Raw genomic sequence first — 15,290 nt, forward strand, 5'->3', positions numbered from 1 at the left:
TCCAGAGTATTTCTACCTTTTCCTCTGGTTAGTTTCAACAACAAAGACAATACTCTCCAATAAATCTCTGCAATTGTTGTTAATTTATTTATTTTATACCTGGTAAAAATGGAAGTAGCATTTAAACTGAAGATTTACTGTATGGTCCTTAAGTAGCAGACTTTTATTCATTAAATCTTAATTAAGGTGGGAAATTCAGCCTCCCTCTGGGCAACTCACTACATTAATTTTTCTACGCAGCCACCCTGGATTTCATGTTAGTATAAGAATGTATGAGTTGATTCATGTTCTATATAATTCTCTCTTCCAAGGCTGAGATTCCAGTAAGAATTGCTCATTTTTCTCTTTCTATGCAAATGATTTTTATCCCTAGGTTCTTTTGTAGTTACTGTGGTGCTGAAGAGTTGTTTAGTTGCAGCTTGAGTGTTGGCTGACCCTTCAGTTCACCTGCAGTGGTTTTCCTTCTAAATCTACCATGTTGCTCCTATGCTGTATAGTGCTATTGTGTTGTCATGTTGTCTTTTACATCACTTCTCTAGGGGAAAATCAGTGATGATGTCAAATCAAAAAGATGAAGAAAAGTGGTTCTTTCTTGGACATCAGAGTCTGCACTAAGCCTGTCACTCACATCTTCTGACAATTTTGTGGGTTTTAACATGAATTGTGAGCTTTGGTGATTTTGCCTACAATGACAGATGTCAGGGTTTCTAAATCCTGGACATAAAATTTCTTTTCAGAAACAAGATTCCCATACAGTGCCTCTTCAAAGACTTTTGTTCCATCTTTATTGTTAGAAGCTTGATTTTTTTTAATCCCTAGGTGGCTTTCCAGCTCTTGTAAGCCTTCAGGATACAACCTTGATAACTGGTGAGTTCTTTTCTTGCTTCTTTCGACAGATATTCATGTTATTCACATATTTCTTACCCTGCTTTCTTTTTTTTCCTTTTACAAACTTTTGATTGCCTTTTTTTTTTTTTTTTTTTTCCCCTCTCATTACAGTGCTTTTATTGCCTTGGTTTCCTTTCTTTTCATTTACAATAATACTTATTTCCTTACGTCTCCAGAACTAAACCCTGAAGGAATTGTGACATTTGACATCTATGGGTTGACTTCTTGTGACTGAAGTTCTGCAACTCCTGAAATGACAAAAGCCTTCATAAATACAGGTACAGAGATTGAAGTAACTATTGATTTTCTGCATGAAGTCGAGCTTAAAGCACAGACCAAAGAATGCCTAGCTGGCTGGGGTCCAGGATTTTCCAAGACTGCCAATGGAGTAGAATGATGTCACTGATGGTGCTGCCTAAATTTATGTTGATTAAAAGGAGTAGGTGAAGTGGCAACCAGTTCTGGGAAAACCACTGTGTACTTGAATATTATGCATGGAGCAGTAACAAAAGGTGGTGCTGTCCTATGCAGAGTGTTGTTTTTTATTCTCCTTTACTAAGAAAACAGTAAGCTTTCTTAGTAAAAGTGTACACTTTTGTTTGTTATGGAAGGACAAATCTCAAATCTCTGAACATTAAGTATCTTTTCTATAGGATCTTAGTGTTTTGGAGGTATTTAAGTCATGTTAGGATTGAAAAAAAGGACCACACAAAGCTGAAAGGTGGGAAGTCCCACTATGCAACTGCATTAAGCAAGAGATTGTGAGTTTATCTTCATCAGTGATCTAGTCCTAAGATGTTGGACCTGAAACCTGTTGTTGATATTTCAAATCCTCCCATGTTTCTTAGTGACCAGGTAACAGCATTTTAAAGACCTCTACATCTCCCCAGTTTGAAGGTAGCCATGTGGTTTGATATGGGAGCCATCAAGCTTGTTCCCAGACTGCCAGCCCAGATACCTGACCTGGTTCACCAAAGGATTCCCAGGAAAGGCTGGTGGGGCTGGACATGATTAGGGTCACCCTGAGAGTGACAGGTACCCAGAAAGGGTGAGCTGAGCGGGATGCTGAGGGACAGAGATTCCACAAGTTTCCTCCAGAAAAAAGCTATTTCATTGATCCCTGATTTTCACCCCCTAGTTCGATGTCTCTGGTGCTGGGTGGCCATGCCACCACTGCCAGCACTGCACTGGGGGCCAGAAAGTCCACAGTGGGTCGCACGCGACTTGTGCAGGGATGTGGTGGGTAAGGACTCCCCCACTCAGATCCGTGAGCTAGGGCTGCTCCATGCCTCAGGGTAGCCAGCAGCAGTTTTGTCTAATTTTTTTATTTTTGTGAAACAAAGAAAAACGTTCCCACAATCTCCACCTTTTCGATAAACACAGCTCTGCAGGGTGGACACACTTGCCCAAGTCCTACCAGGCTGTCAAACACATCCCTCTGTTCATGAGTCAGTCACCAAAACTGGCCTCCCAAAACCCTATAGAGGGAGAGTCTGAGGCAGCCTGTAGTTTTTTCCCACTTCAATCAGGGGGGGATAAACTTCAGAGCTGTTAAATACTCATGGCTCTTGATTTCTGGTGGCTAACTATGAGATTAAGAGCCAGAAATCAGTGCTGAAGATCTCAGGCATGCAGCCGGATAAATCAATGCTGCCTGTTAATTGACTATCGGAGGAGAAACAGTTTGCTCTTGTTATTGCCAGGTAGCTCTCCCAGAAAACATCTGAATGAGTCCATGTACTTCCCTCTCAGCTAGGACACAACTCTGGTCTTCTACTATACTATGCTTCCTAGAGCCCTCCAGGCTTACCCTCATCTTCTGGGCCACCAAAGGTCTGGAAAAAATGAATATGTATTTGTATATACCTGCCTCCATGGGTCAGCAGGACACCTGACCAAAAGCCTTAAACAGGGAAGGTGCCAGTAAGTGTACAGCTGGAACGTACTTCACGTGAAGGTATAGGCAACACTGGCAAACCAAATTTCTGCCCATAATGTTATCTTTAATAGTCCACAGTTTTACAGCAAAATTATAGTTTCCAGAAAACTTCACAAGACTTAGGAAGTTTAACCGTAATGTTAAAAGAGCTCTTCAGAAAAATACAACATAATGTTTTGCCAACTCTTTGGATGTAAACATTTATTTATGTTTGAATTTGTGTAAGGAATTTCCATGCTATAAATTTTTATTAAAAATTTGTTGTTAGAAATAAATAGTACATTTATAGTCATAAACAAACCGGTAGTTTTTACACACACTAATGTTGGGTTTCTGTTTACAAAACTCAAAGTGTATTCCACCATCCTTTTTTTTTGCTGTTTATACCTGCTATAAAATGATAAAGTTGCTGCATGAAGTTTATACTTATTGTGGGTTCCTTATGTCTCAGACTAGATAAACAGAGGGTTTGTGTCTCTTCTCCTAATAATATTTATATGGGAAACATAGCCTTCTGTTCCTGCTATTGATTTTGGATGTGGTAAGTGAGCTTAAGTACTGCAGAAAAAATATAATGATAATACTAAAGATTAATATATTGGTTGCTTTTTCCTGCTTGCTCATGGGAATGACTGATTTGTATGAAAAAAGAAATATGCTTGTACCATAGAAAAGCTCGATAATACCAGCTGTTAAAGGAAAATACATTTTTTTAATTCACCAGAACCTTATTTTCATTAGCTATGTGAAAATGTGTGGCCTGGTTTCTCAGATACTAGGAAAGCAGAATTCCTCAATGCTGTTCTCCTTTCTGTTTTCTGTTTCGTGCAGATCAAGTTGTTGATACTCAAATGTCACACGGTTGATGTGTTTGCCACTGGAGACCATTCTCAGCACAGTATTGTCACAGCCAATCTTCATTTGGGCTAGTTAGGAAAAAGAGACATAGAGAATATATAAAAATACACTTACGTGAGAAAGAGAGAGGAGAGATATATCGAGTTGGGAATTACAAAGCACTGATACATACAATTTTGGAAACAAAGCAATTTGTGTGTAGTAATGACTGGCCAGATGACTAAATACCTTTCTTGTATTTGTTAGTTTTAGTTTATGGCTTGGGTATTTAATCAAGTGTTGTAACCTCTACTCACGCAAAGGCCTCTCGCTTCCCATCCACCTGCAGTCTCACACATGCACAGATAGACATGATGCAGGGTCTGTACATGTTTGCACTTGGGAAGGTATGGTACTCTTAGATACCGTGAGTGATGGGTGTGGGTAATGTCACCTTATCCTGGAGATATCAAAAATTAACAACATTGAAATGTTTCCTGTTAGAGAGATGAGTGGTTTTGTGTGTAAGGAGGTTCTTCACAGGAACAAAGGCACGTGAGAGTCCCAACAAGACAAACTCAAATGGCAGTGCCCAGCATATGGACTCACTCTGGGTGAAATCGAACATATTACTAACCACTGCTTTAGATAATCTGTTTGAGCGGGGGTTTGGCAAAGCCTGTTTCATTTAGGGAACCTGGAGCACCTTCCTCACTGGAAAAGAAATGTGGTGGATCACTGGGAGAGTGGAGGCTGCCGAGATGGGATTTCTCTTCCTTCACACCACCAGAAGACCATATTTTAATTTCATCACAGTGCTCAATATTCATTCAGCACCAGTGCTTGCCAGTTGAAGCTTTGAACAGTGCCTGAACCACCAAGTTGTGGTGTGATGAAAGGCAAGGGAGACCACAGGGGTAAAGTGCCAGTCACATTCCTGTTCTCCAGCCCTGAAGAAACATCGCTCCTCTGGTGCACACACCCATACTCCCGAGGTACAACACAAGTGCCACAGGGGTGAGTCTGTCACATCACTGCAACACTTTGTACTCTTCTGTATTGCATATCAGTGAAACTCGGAATTCCTGTTTTTATGGGACGAAAGAGATCACTGACCTGTCGTGATAGTGAAACAGTTTCAGAGCTCCTCAGGGGTTCAAAGCAGAGAGTGGGAGCTCTGAGGTGTTTGGAGTATGTGTTACTCCTGCAGCAGAAAATGAGACTTTGGAAACACTAAGTGAGAAAAAACTCCTTAACTGAAAATGTAAATGTTCTGCCTTTATTTGTTATGAATTATTCTCACTTATCTGTTGACACTCTAATAATCCTATGTGTCCTAGGACAAGCATTTAAAAAATATGTATAACTTAACCTTGTTATAATGATTACTGCAGGGATGAGTGAAGGTGGTCGTGTGTGTGCTGTATTACGCAGCCCAGCTGCGGGCTTGGATAGCTTTACGTCTCATCTGAAGTTCACTAATCTAGCAGGAAATCTGGGTTTGGGGGGGACTCTGCATGACTCCCTCTGGTTAACTATTTTATCACACGGAGGTAAGCGGAAGAGGAAGATCTTACCAGACCCATGAAAGGAGTGACAGAGATCAGCTAGTGGAAACATCTTGGATGGGTCTAAGCCAGTTCCTCCAAGCAGCTCTACAAAATCTCCCATTCCTGCACAGCCTGCTGATGGCTTCTAAAAAGGTAGAGATTAAAAGTTACATATCATCTGTAGATCTAGACATGATTGCAGACAACAGTAGTTTTTAGGAGTCCTCTGTGCTCAAACCCGTGTGAAATCAGGCGTTTCTCATCCTGAGCAACACCACTCCAATTTGACATTAGTCAGTTAATTTCCTTAAGGAATTCCAAAGAAAGACCTAAGTAGGCTCTGAAAATTGCTGATAAGTAGTTAATGTGTTTGATTCAACTGCTTTTAGTGCAGATAAGTAATATGATTCTGGATGCTTAGACATGTAATCAAATTAACACAGGCATGGGCTGCACATGTGCTCACAATCATCTGCCAGGCAGGAACTGAAGTTCCACCATAAAATGCTTATTCCTAAGCAGTAAGTGTTGCTAAAATACGTTATTCTGGTGAAGTTAAATAAGTAGGAATTAATAAAAAGATTGTTGTATGACAACAGTGGCTCACAGTATATTAGACCCACAAGTGTTATTTCCCTGAAAATTAATGCTGTTTGCCAAAAACATCTTTCATGGACACCTTGAGCACCTTTGGGCAGTCACCCATATGCTGCTGTTTAAGTGCCTGATTTCTTTATTGTTCTCCTGCTTTTGTCCCTTTTCTGCCCACTGCTGAATAAGTTAACTCACTTGCCTATCTCTCAAAGCCTGGTTTGCTCAGACACTGGCTGACTCCATGAAGGACCTAAGCTGCCAGTCTCACTGGCAGCAGAAAACAAAATATCTTTCTGGATATTTTGGAATTTGCCAACAGCAACTCTTGTCCTCTCCTGTCTAGTCATCACCAAGCACCAAATGCTGTGGCCAAACCCCAGCCCTGTGCTGTGCATCAGAGCAGATGGAGCAGAGGATGCTCAGCCTGCTGAGCAGGGAATTAGTTGTAAGCCCATTTGTATTTTCTCCATGCTAATACATCACTATCGAACCCGTGGCTCCTTCCTCTGTTCAGAGTGGTTGCTGCTTTCACTAGTTTAAATACAGACAGACAGCTCTCTGGGACAGCACTCCTTTCTTTCTAATGAAATTCTTACCCTTTGTTATGGCAAGCAGTATTTACATGCATTAATGGTACTTTGCATAATTCGATTGCCTCTGAAACATTACTGAGACAATAGTGGCAGAGACAGACCCAGCTCTCATCTCTGGGGGAAACCAGAGCCCTCAGTGTGCACACACGTGGTCCGGAGCGCACGTGCCGTAGCAGCCAGCTCCGCAGGCTATCCCTGCTTCACCCCCTTCCCTCCCCCATGTCCAGGAAAACTGCACATGGTAGTAATTTCTTAAGAAACAAGCAACTGACCTTTAAAAAGAGGCCATTTAAATGTCCCAGGATAAGATCGGATATTTTTATTACCACAGGGTAGATTATGGAGAAGCTGCAGTTTCTGTGCTGATGAGGAATGACCATAGTAAACCTTCCCGAGGGAGTCTGAGAGATAACATTGCAAGCTGGAACACAGGACAAGGTACAAGAGTTACTTGTGGAGTCATCACTGCATGTAACAAAGCGATGTGTTTTCAGTACTAACAAAGAACAGATGATTTAATTACTGAGAGTTACATCCAAATGCTGAAAATACGCAGATGGCATTTTCTGGGGTTCTTGCATAGCATTTGTTCCCTAAAAATTCTCTGCCTGTTATTTACCATGTAGCATGAGGTCTGGCAGAACTTTAAGGTGAAGCAATCAGTGGGAGAGCTCACACCCCAGATCCATACCTCAGGGACTCATGTTGTCAAGGGCTTGTACTGTTTACCAGTATGAAGGAGGCTAAATATAAATGCTGGGCTTTTGTTTAGCTGTGGCTGGTTATTGCATGATATTCCCAGCAAACCCCTAAGTCCTGCTCCTCTTAACTGGAGTTCCTTACCCTGTAAAACATCCCATTGAAACTAGGGTGGGTATATGCTGATTTTATCTTAAAGTTCAAACTTAATAGTTCAGGTAAGGGAGCAGCTTATCATCTGTGTGTGCAACCCTAGGGATCCTCCACGCAGACCCGGACGCCTGCAGCTGACTCAGTAGGCCAGTGAAGGACACAAATCACCCCCAGTAGCTGCACACAATAGTCACATCCACAGTCATGAAGCCACACCAGCATGGAAACCCAGCTTGCAGGCTTGTGTCTGAACAACTTAGAGTAAGCACAGGGCAAACATGCCATCATCTTCATCCTTTGCAAGGTGAGGCAGATGAATCAGACTGGCCTGAACAATAACTGTCAAATGTCCTGTCCTCTCCTGGAAGAACTATGCAAGCGGCCATTATTTGTGTCTTGCCAGTTCACAGGCTCAGGGAAATAATCTGCAAATAGATCCTTGGGATCATATATCACTCATAACTGTCACATAGCTGTTCAATACACTGGTTTTGCTGTTGAACTTTAAGATGCTTTTCCCTCATTGTTCACCCAGATCTAGAAATTGCTGATATTAAACTCTCTAAATTAATACAATTTGTTCTAGCCAAATGTGTCGGAACATGACAATACTAGATCGGAAGAGATCTTTTTAGAATGAAAGAGCCTTCTGGTCCTGAATATTGAAGCCATGCCTAAGTTACCTCTTCACTCACTTTTTTATTCTCGAGACACACGCTGAGCCTGAGTGCGCGATCCTCCAATGCGCAGATGTGTGTGGCTCCGCTGGCATAACTGGAGCCATGTCAGTGCAAACAAGGTAAACCAACACGTTCATTTTTCTTCCTGCCCCAAACACAAACCCATTTGATGGTAAAAAATGCAGACTTACGAAAGAGGTTGGTGTTTTTCTTGACTGTGATGGTAAATCCATTGCCTGGCTGGTGAATCCTGAAGAAGATCATTGCCACATTCTGCGATGACTTGATGCTCCTCTGAATATTGCCACTTTCACAAAAGTCTATATATCTTTGGGAAGTGGGGAGGGGATGGTCCGAGGAACTGGGAAATTTCTCTCCTTTGAGTATCCAGCCATCAAATACCTGCAGGGGTTCAGTAATTTAAAACAAGACTTTTGCTTATGGATCTGTTAGCAGAGGACAGAAACATGAAGTATTACAGACACAGTTTTGACACCAGTTGGGGTGTTCAAAGTCAACAATTAAACACAAAAATATTTGTATTTATTGATTTCCTAGCATTTAACTAACTATTCAAGCTTCAATCCATGTTAAGGAAAGGGATACATATAAATTTTAATGCTGTTTTTATTTTCTTCAGATGACAAATTTGGTGACCTCTTTTTGAGGGAAGCAGCTCTTCTTGCTCCAGTTTCATCACATTTACATCAGGTTTTTTTATTTCTTACTATTGCAATTTCATTGTTACTAAGAGAAGTTTTTGACCAGCTTAATTTGGAAGCCACATGAAACGTAAGACACCCTCTCAAACTCTGGACATTAAGTGCATTGATTTCGCCTGTTATTTTCCACCATCATGTTTTGCAGCTTGTCATTAATGGGTCCAGAGGCCTTCCAGAGGTATTGGAATACAATAAAGCTTTGGGGAGAAATCATTGGCAGAGGTATTGCTCTCTCTTGCATCTGTTCTTTCAGTTCATCCTAACCACTAGAAAGCAGAACAAATGCTGCCTACTTGGCTGAAACTTAAGCAGCAATCTCTACAAATCTTTCCTTCACAACAAAAATAGCAACAATTTGCCCTCACCATCTTTGGGGAAATATGTCGGAAATGTGTCAGAACTAGAAATCTGTATTAACTCTACCATAGCTGCACAGTTGCCTGACTTGCTGTTTCAATCCCCTGCTAGCTGTTCTCACCTGGTAATTTCTTCTACGCTCCAGTCAATACTTTGAAAATCCAAGGACCAGATCCTGTCATCACTTCAGTGAGTAATCCTAGTATGAGTATGTGTGTAAATTTCTTATGAAGAAGCTGCAGGACCAGTCTCTGGATTTGCCAGAACAGTAAATTTTCTGAAGTAATGAGGCATGGGTCCTCAAATTACACCAGGAAAAAGCTGCCTGTATGAATACAATAGTATAATGCAGAATCTGGGGACCCCGTGATCAAAGGAAGGAAACCTCTATAAAACCTCAAAGATCTCTTGGCATTTTTCTAGCTTCCACAAATGGCTGTGAGTCTATGTACTAAATTCTTTGACCCACAAGAGGCTGCAATCAGACTCCATGTAGCAACATGGGGAGAGATCCCAGTCAGGGGTAGGGGATGGAGGGGAGGGACAGGATTCCCAAGGGTAACGCAAGCAGTGGGACAGCATCTCTCCAAGACAAGGAGACAAGGAAAAGGATGAAGAGCAGCTTTCTTTCTCCTCCTCCTGCTCCCTGGAGTTCAGCTCGCCACTGTGAGGGATGGGGTCTGTGCTGTGTATGGCCCCTGTGGTGCAAAGGGCAGAGCACAAGGTGAGTGGAACAGTCAGGGGCAGTCGAGCCTCCCCTTCCCTCCTGAACCAAGTTCAGATTTTGGTCCAGACTTCTGCCAGCCAGCAAAATACACTGGTAAAGTTTTTTGGTACTGGGTTATAAACGGCTCTGAGTCACAGACCTCCTTCTGTTCAGAGCCAGTGTCCTGAAAAGCTCTAGCAGGGTCATTTAAAAGAAAGTCTACAATGATCCACTTGTTAATAAGCTGATGCTAAGTGACCTGAGAGTGGAGGTTCTGGAGCAGTAACAGCTATTCAGAGAGCTGTATCATTATCTGCAGGGCTTATGTGATTCATGGCACAATGAGAAAACCCTCCTAAGGGGGCTGAGGGTCTCAGCTTGTACTGACCAAACTTTTCAGTCAGTCCCCCAGGTATGGACACTCACCAGAGGTGCTCCTGGCAAAGTTCAGAAGAGCCAGTGCTGCAGTTTGGAGAGGGGTCCTCGCCCTGAATCCAACTTTGTGTTAGGGGGCTGGTGATGGGGCGGGGGTATACTCAAAGTGCCTCAGGAAAGAGGAACAGCCATCACAGAGATGGCTGCTTTGTAAAAGCCTGTTTTTCTCTCTCTCACACACACACACACACACAAACACACACTTGTGTTCACCTGCCCCTTCCACACATAGCAAATGCCTCACATGTCAGATAACAGCAGGGAAAGGGAAGTGCAGCAGGACTCGCCAGCTTCTTACCCTCAGGAAATCGCCCCCTTGGCAGTCAATGTTCACAAAGTCGTAGTCTATCGCGATGAGCTCCTCAGGCTCCCCGATGAAGAAAGTCGCACAGTGCAGCTGCGGTTGATCTGCAGTGAAGGTGAACTGCCCCTCTATACTCAGCATGTCAATACACCCTGAAGAAACAGAGACACGAGGCTGCTACCTCAGCCTGCTGGGGAGGGAGACCCAACACCATCTCTCACAGCGCAGGGAAGGGGGGGAGCAAGGAAAGACCCCCACACCGGGAGCCAGCTGGCAGTGAGGAGGGGGAAACCCATCTGAAGCTATTAGGAACCTGCTGAACATTGAAGAATTAATAGCAACTTGCAGGTGTAAGCTCAAGCGCGCACGGGGAGGGTGGAAAGGGGGAATGACATGTCAAAGCATCTCTGAACAGAAAACTGTGTGTGTTCATGTGCACAAGTGCACAAACACCCCATTCCCTCAGATTTCTCTCTAATCACAGCTTTTCCATGTGCCCCGTCCTCTGGAGATGTGACCCTGCCCAGGGATATGGGTGGGCAATCCGCATCCTCCTCTCGTTATTGGGGACCCTCAAGTCTGAGCCTCAGCCTTTTACCAGAGCCCCATTTCGATCACTCTGTCTTAACCAGTTTTTCTGAAATTTTAACACTTTGTTCTTCTTCTCCTCCCTGTTGCAAAGAAAGCCTGCAGTTCTGTCATTCCCAAATAGCCCCTTTCCCCTCCCTGAGTCCTGAGCTCTCCCCAGGACTCTGCCACCCACCAATGGTCCCCACCAGAGCACCAAAGAAACTCACGGAGTGACCGCCGGTAGATCTGCCCTGCAGACAGCTCTCGCTTCAGATCTTCGCTGAGGAGTAGGAAGGGCTCATCTTCACTGGCATCTCTCACCTGGTGAAGGAAAGAGGACAAGAAGGAGCTGGGGCAAAGTGAAATGCAGCCCCCTCCCTGCACCTCTCAAAAACAGGCACCAGCAGATTAAATCCCTCCTCCAGAAACAGTGTGGCTGTGGAAGAGCTCAGTCAGAAAGCTGCCAACCTGCAGTAGAGGGGAACAACCCTGGCACCTGAGAGGTGAGCCCAGCAGCTCAGTGCACAGTGAGTCTCTTACATTCTCAGCAAAAATGCAAGTTTGAGAAAAGGGAGGATAAATCAGGGGGGGACACGTCTGTTGCATTAATGTTACTCAGATGTCGGTTTAATGCAAGAGGAGTGGGAACAGGAGGGGAGAGAGGAAAAAACATGATGCTGGAAAGCTGGGAGAACAAGTTAGAAGACAGCAGCTAAAAGCACAGTGAGGCACTTTAGTCATCAGCCCAATTGCTCACCTCTAGGTATCTGGTTTCCCCCTTGGAGGCTGCCAGGAAGATGAGAACAAAGTGGCATTGAAACTGGAAAGCAGACGGCATGCTGACACCTCCTCTGGCAGCCCTCCCTCTCTCCCTGCGGCCAAGTTTCTCCTGGTCTGTGCCGGTAGGCAGGAGCGGCTGGGGTATCTTGGAGAGTCTCTTTTTATAGAGCTGTTGGGAGGGGAAGCACTTGGTCCCCGTACTGATAGGGTAACCCATGGTAACTGAATTCCTCTTGCAGTGACACAGTACGTGGGCATGACGAGGGTCCAAATCACAGCTACAAATTTTCAAGCTGGTCGAACTCCTCTCACTGGCAGATATCTTTTCTACTTATCTGTCTGGTGGAGCTGAAAAGCTCTGGGGAGGAAAGCCTGCCCCTGTGCAGCCAGGACACTCATGCGATGGGTATATTTCCAGTGACTCCAAAGAGAGGAACGAGGAGCATCTCCCTCTCCTTCTCTTCTCCTGCTTTCCAGTCCCAGGGCATTTCAGACCTGCAGGGCTCCCTGCCTCCCTCCTGCTGCTCCGTGACTTGCAGCACACTGTAGCCCCAGTGTCAAGTGTTTGTCACCAGCCAATTCTGGGTGGGTGCCCCTGCATCCCGGACAGGGTTGCAACTTGGGGCCAGCATCCCCCCGGGGCTGGTAGATCTGCTGGCATCCAGGTCCTGCGCCTTCAGCTGGGGCACGAGGGCTCTGAAGCAAGTACACAGACAAAACCAGACAGATCTCCCTGACAGACATGGCTTTCATACAGAAATTAGGAAAACTTTGGGTTCCCAAGGACATATTCCCCACAGAACAGCTGATACTGCTCCAGTCCTGATCCTCAAGGGAAACCTGAGCAACAGCTTCAAAAGTTGAACCTGGGAATGAAAATTCAGGACTCTGAAGAGTACTAAAAATCAGAAACTCAGCAGACATACTAGTTTTAGAGTATATTCTTGTTTTCCTCTGTCCTGGGATGAGCCACCAATACTCTGCAACTACCCTTTCCCTTCTCAGGCTTCTTACTAATGTCTCCTGCTCTATGCTTCCCTGTCAATTTGTTACTTTTGTTCAGCAAAATGAAATAATATGATCCAGACTTGCAAAGCTTTAACTTTGCTGCTTCTGATTTTATTGTTAGGGCTTGTGGACAGAAACATTTGCTTGCTGTTTCACCCAATTTGTTGGTTGAACAACAAATAAATAGATCTTGTTCTGCCTATACACCTGTGGCTCTGAACTTATTATGCTGTAATTCTTATTTTTATAGTTTACTTTAATGTAAATTATAGTATTGCTCCATATCTGCATAGCACTTCTATGAATTTGCCATATCTGTGGGTTTCTAGAGTATAAATAGCACTAAGGAAATGGAAAACATTATTTTTGAACTTTGACATCAAATGCATTTAAAAGTTGTTAAAACTGTTTTGGAGAACTGAGTAGTTGATGACCACATGAACCAAGACTGAATGAATTAATCTTCATGTACTTGCCTTGAATTGTTTACGTACAGTGATTTTAGGCAAAGATTATCGGAGAACTATCCAAGGGAGTTGGGATCTGTTGAATCTGTTGAAGTTCTTTGGGAATTGCAAGTTACAAGCTTTGTACTTTTGTACAATTACAAGTTACAAGTTTTGTTAGAAAACTGAAGGGTTTAGTCCCAGCTTGTATTAGAGGATGTCTGGAGGTTAATCAATGTGGTAAGAAGTGCCTTGGAGACCACCAGGATCCGGCAGGACCAGGAGGGACTTCAGGTGATCCCAGCTTCATTCACTTTTCTTGTCATGTGTTCACTTTCTGAAGACATGAAAAAAGTTAGAATTACATCATGACACCTCCAATCCCCATCACTGAGGCACTTTGCAGAGCCCACTCTCAGTTCTGGCTGGGGTGTCTCAGTTTGCCTCGTCAGCCGCCAACCTAGACCTCAGATGCTGAGTCCTTGAACATCTTCAGTTAAGGAGAGGGAGTGTTTCATTGTGTGAGAATTTGACCAGCTACTGAAAATTTGTTTAAATTCAGCTCCAAAAATGAGTGAAGTACAAATAACAATGCAGCTAAATCAATGACTGTCTATTAAACCAGCTGTGAGATGATCTACTCAGAATAAAACATACCAACAACAATGTCAGCATATTTTAAACTCTTGCCCATGAATAGCTGGGTTCTGGGCTAGCATAACATTTGCTAGTGGAGGTGCCCAGACAATCAGATATCTCCAGGGGCTGGAGAACATGCCAGCAGATGAGCTGTGGGGACTGTCCTTCTCCAACGAACAAGGTGGTGGGAGGGAGGATAGCAGCCATCTTCACATCTGTTGCAATTTCTTACTCACATGAGACCTATGGTGGCTTTGTATTTCCTACGCAACACCTGCAGGAGTTTGCTTTGAGCATTACAAATATTCTCTAAAACATTAGTGCATAATCTAAACTCAGACACGCCTCGTGGATGTGGAGCCTGGTTTTAACAGAGGTGCTAAGGCAACCTGTCAGCTACTTGTGTCATCTTCCACTTTGCATTTCAGCTCTGGGATCAGCAGGGGCTGATGAAGCATGACATCCTGCCCAGCCTCACTACAAAGCTTCTCAGTGCCTGGTGTAATTCCCTGTGTCCTCAAACACAGGTCTGTCCTCAGCCCCAAGACTCTTATATGCTTCGGTTTGTGCAGCTCTAATGACTGTGTAAGGTAAGTACTTGGGATGGGGAACCACACGAAGAGAGGTGCAGCTGCTCCTGCTGGCAGGGGCTCTGCCCTGCAGTGCCTCCACACCTGATTCAGGTGGAACCTGGACAGATAGACCCCCGAAGGGGACCAGTCCCAGGGGAACAGGGTGGGGGGATCATCTCCCAGCCCTAAATCCCAGCTGTCAGAGGGCAAGAGAGGATGGGGGGACCACCCTCTCACTCAGCGTTGCTGTCTCCTCACAGGGTATCACAGGTCCTCTTCCCCTTTGCACCTCTCTTTGCCTGCTTTAGTGCAGCTTTTGTTTGAGGCCACTGGCAGAGACTGAGTTCTTCAGGACATGAGATTGTGACTAACAAAGCAAAGAAAAATCAGCAGTTTAAACAGGGTTCAATATATCCCTGCAGCACTTCAGAAGGGAAAAGCACCTTCAATGTGATAGAAACCCTTGGGCAAATGAGGAGGGTGTCATTTTTCTTTCACGGGGTTGAGTCATGCTAACACTTTTTAGGGCAATTTTTTTTCTTTTTTCTTTTTTTTTTTTTTTTTGTTAATATCAAATTATATAACACAGTAAAATGCATTCCTGGTCTGACCCTGATAAGGGATAGATAATCCAGTCACTCTCATGCTATGACAATTTAACTCTACTAGCAAGCACAATCACCCTGGGAGCAGCCCCCTTCCCCAGCAGAAGTGATGGAATGCCATCATACTGGTGAGAAACTGGGCTGTGTTCAAGGCATTACCCACCATGCTCTGCTATGGCTCAAGGGGGAGTATTTCTGGGGCACCCCAGCCTT

At 44.0% G+C, this 15,290-nt stretch overlaps 1 protein-coding gene across 1 annotated transcript; it reads right to left on the reverse strand.

Moving 5' to 3' along the window:
• Nucleotides 1–2,885: 2,885 nt before the first annotated feature.
• On the reverse strand, nucleotides 2,886–11,935 carry LOC104362934 (corticotropin releasing hormone binding protein). The gene is made up of 7 exons (XM_009969317.3): nucleotides 11,785–11,935; nucleotides 11,255–11,348; nucleotides 10,452–10,609; nucleotides 8,125–8,335; nucleotides 6,674–6,822; nucleotides 5,242–5,359; nucleotides 2,886–3,753 (listed from the first exon to the last, which is right to left on the reverse strand). Exons 1-7 carry the CDS (start codon nucleotides 11,863–11,865, stop codon nucleotides 3,596–3,598), a joined length of 969 nt encoding a protein of 322 aa, XP_009967619.1. The 5' UTR covers nucleotides 11,866–11,935; the 3' UTR covers nucleotides 2,886–3,595.
• Nucleotides 11,936–15,290: the final 3,355 nt, after the last annotated feature.

The sequence above is a fragment of the Tyto alba genome, unplaced genomic scaffold (assembly GCF_018691265.1).
Source record: "Tyto alba isolate M040663 unplaced genomic scaffold, T.alba_DEE_v4.0 Super-Scaffold_42, whole genome shotgun sequence".
Lineage (NCBI taxonomy): Eukaryota > Metazoa > Chordata > Aves > Strigiformes > Tytonidae > Tyto > Tyto alba.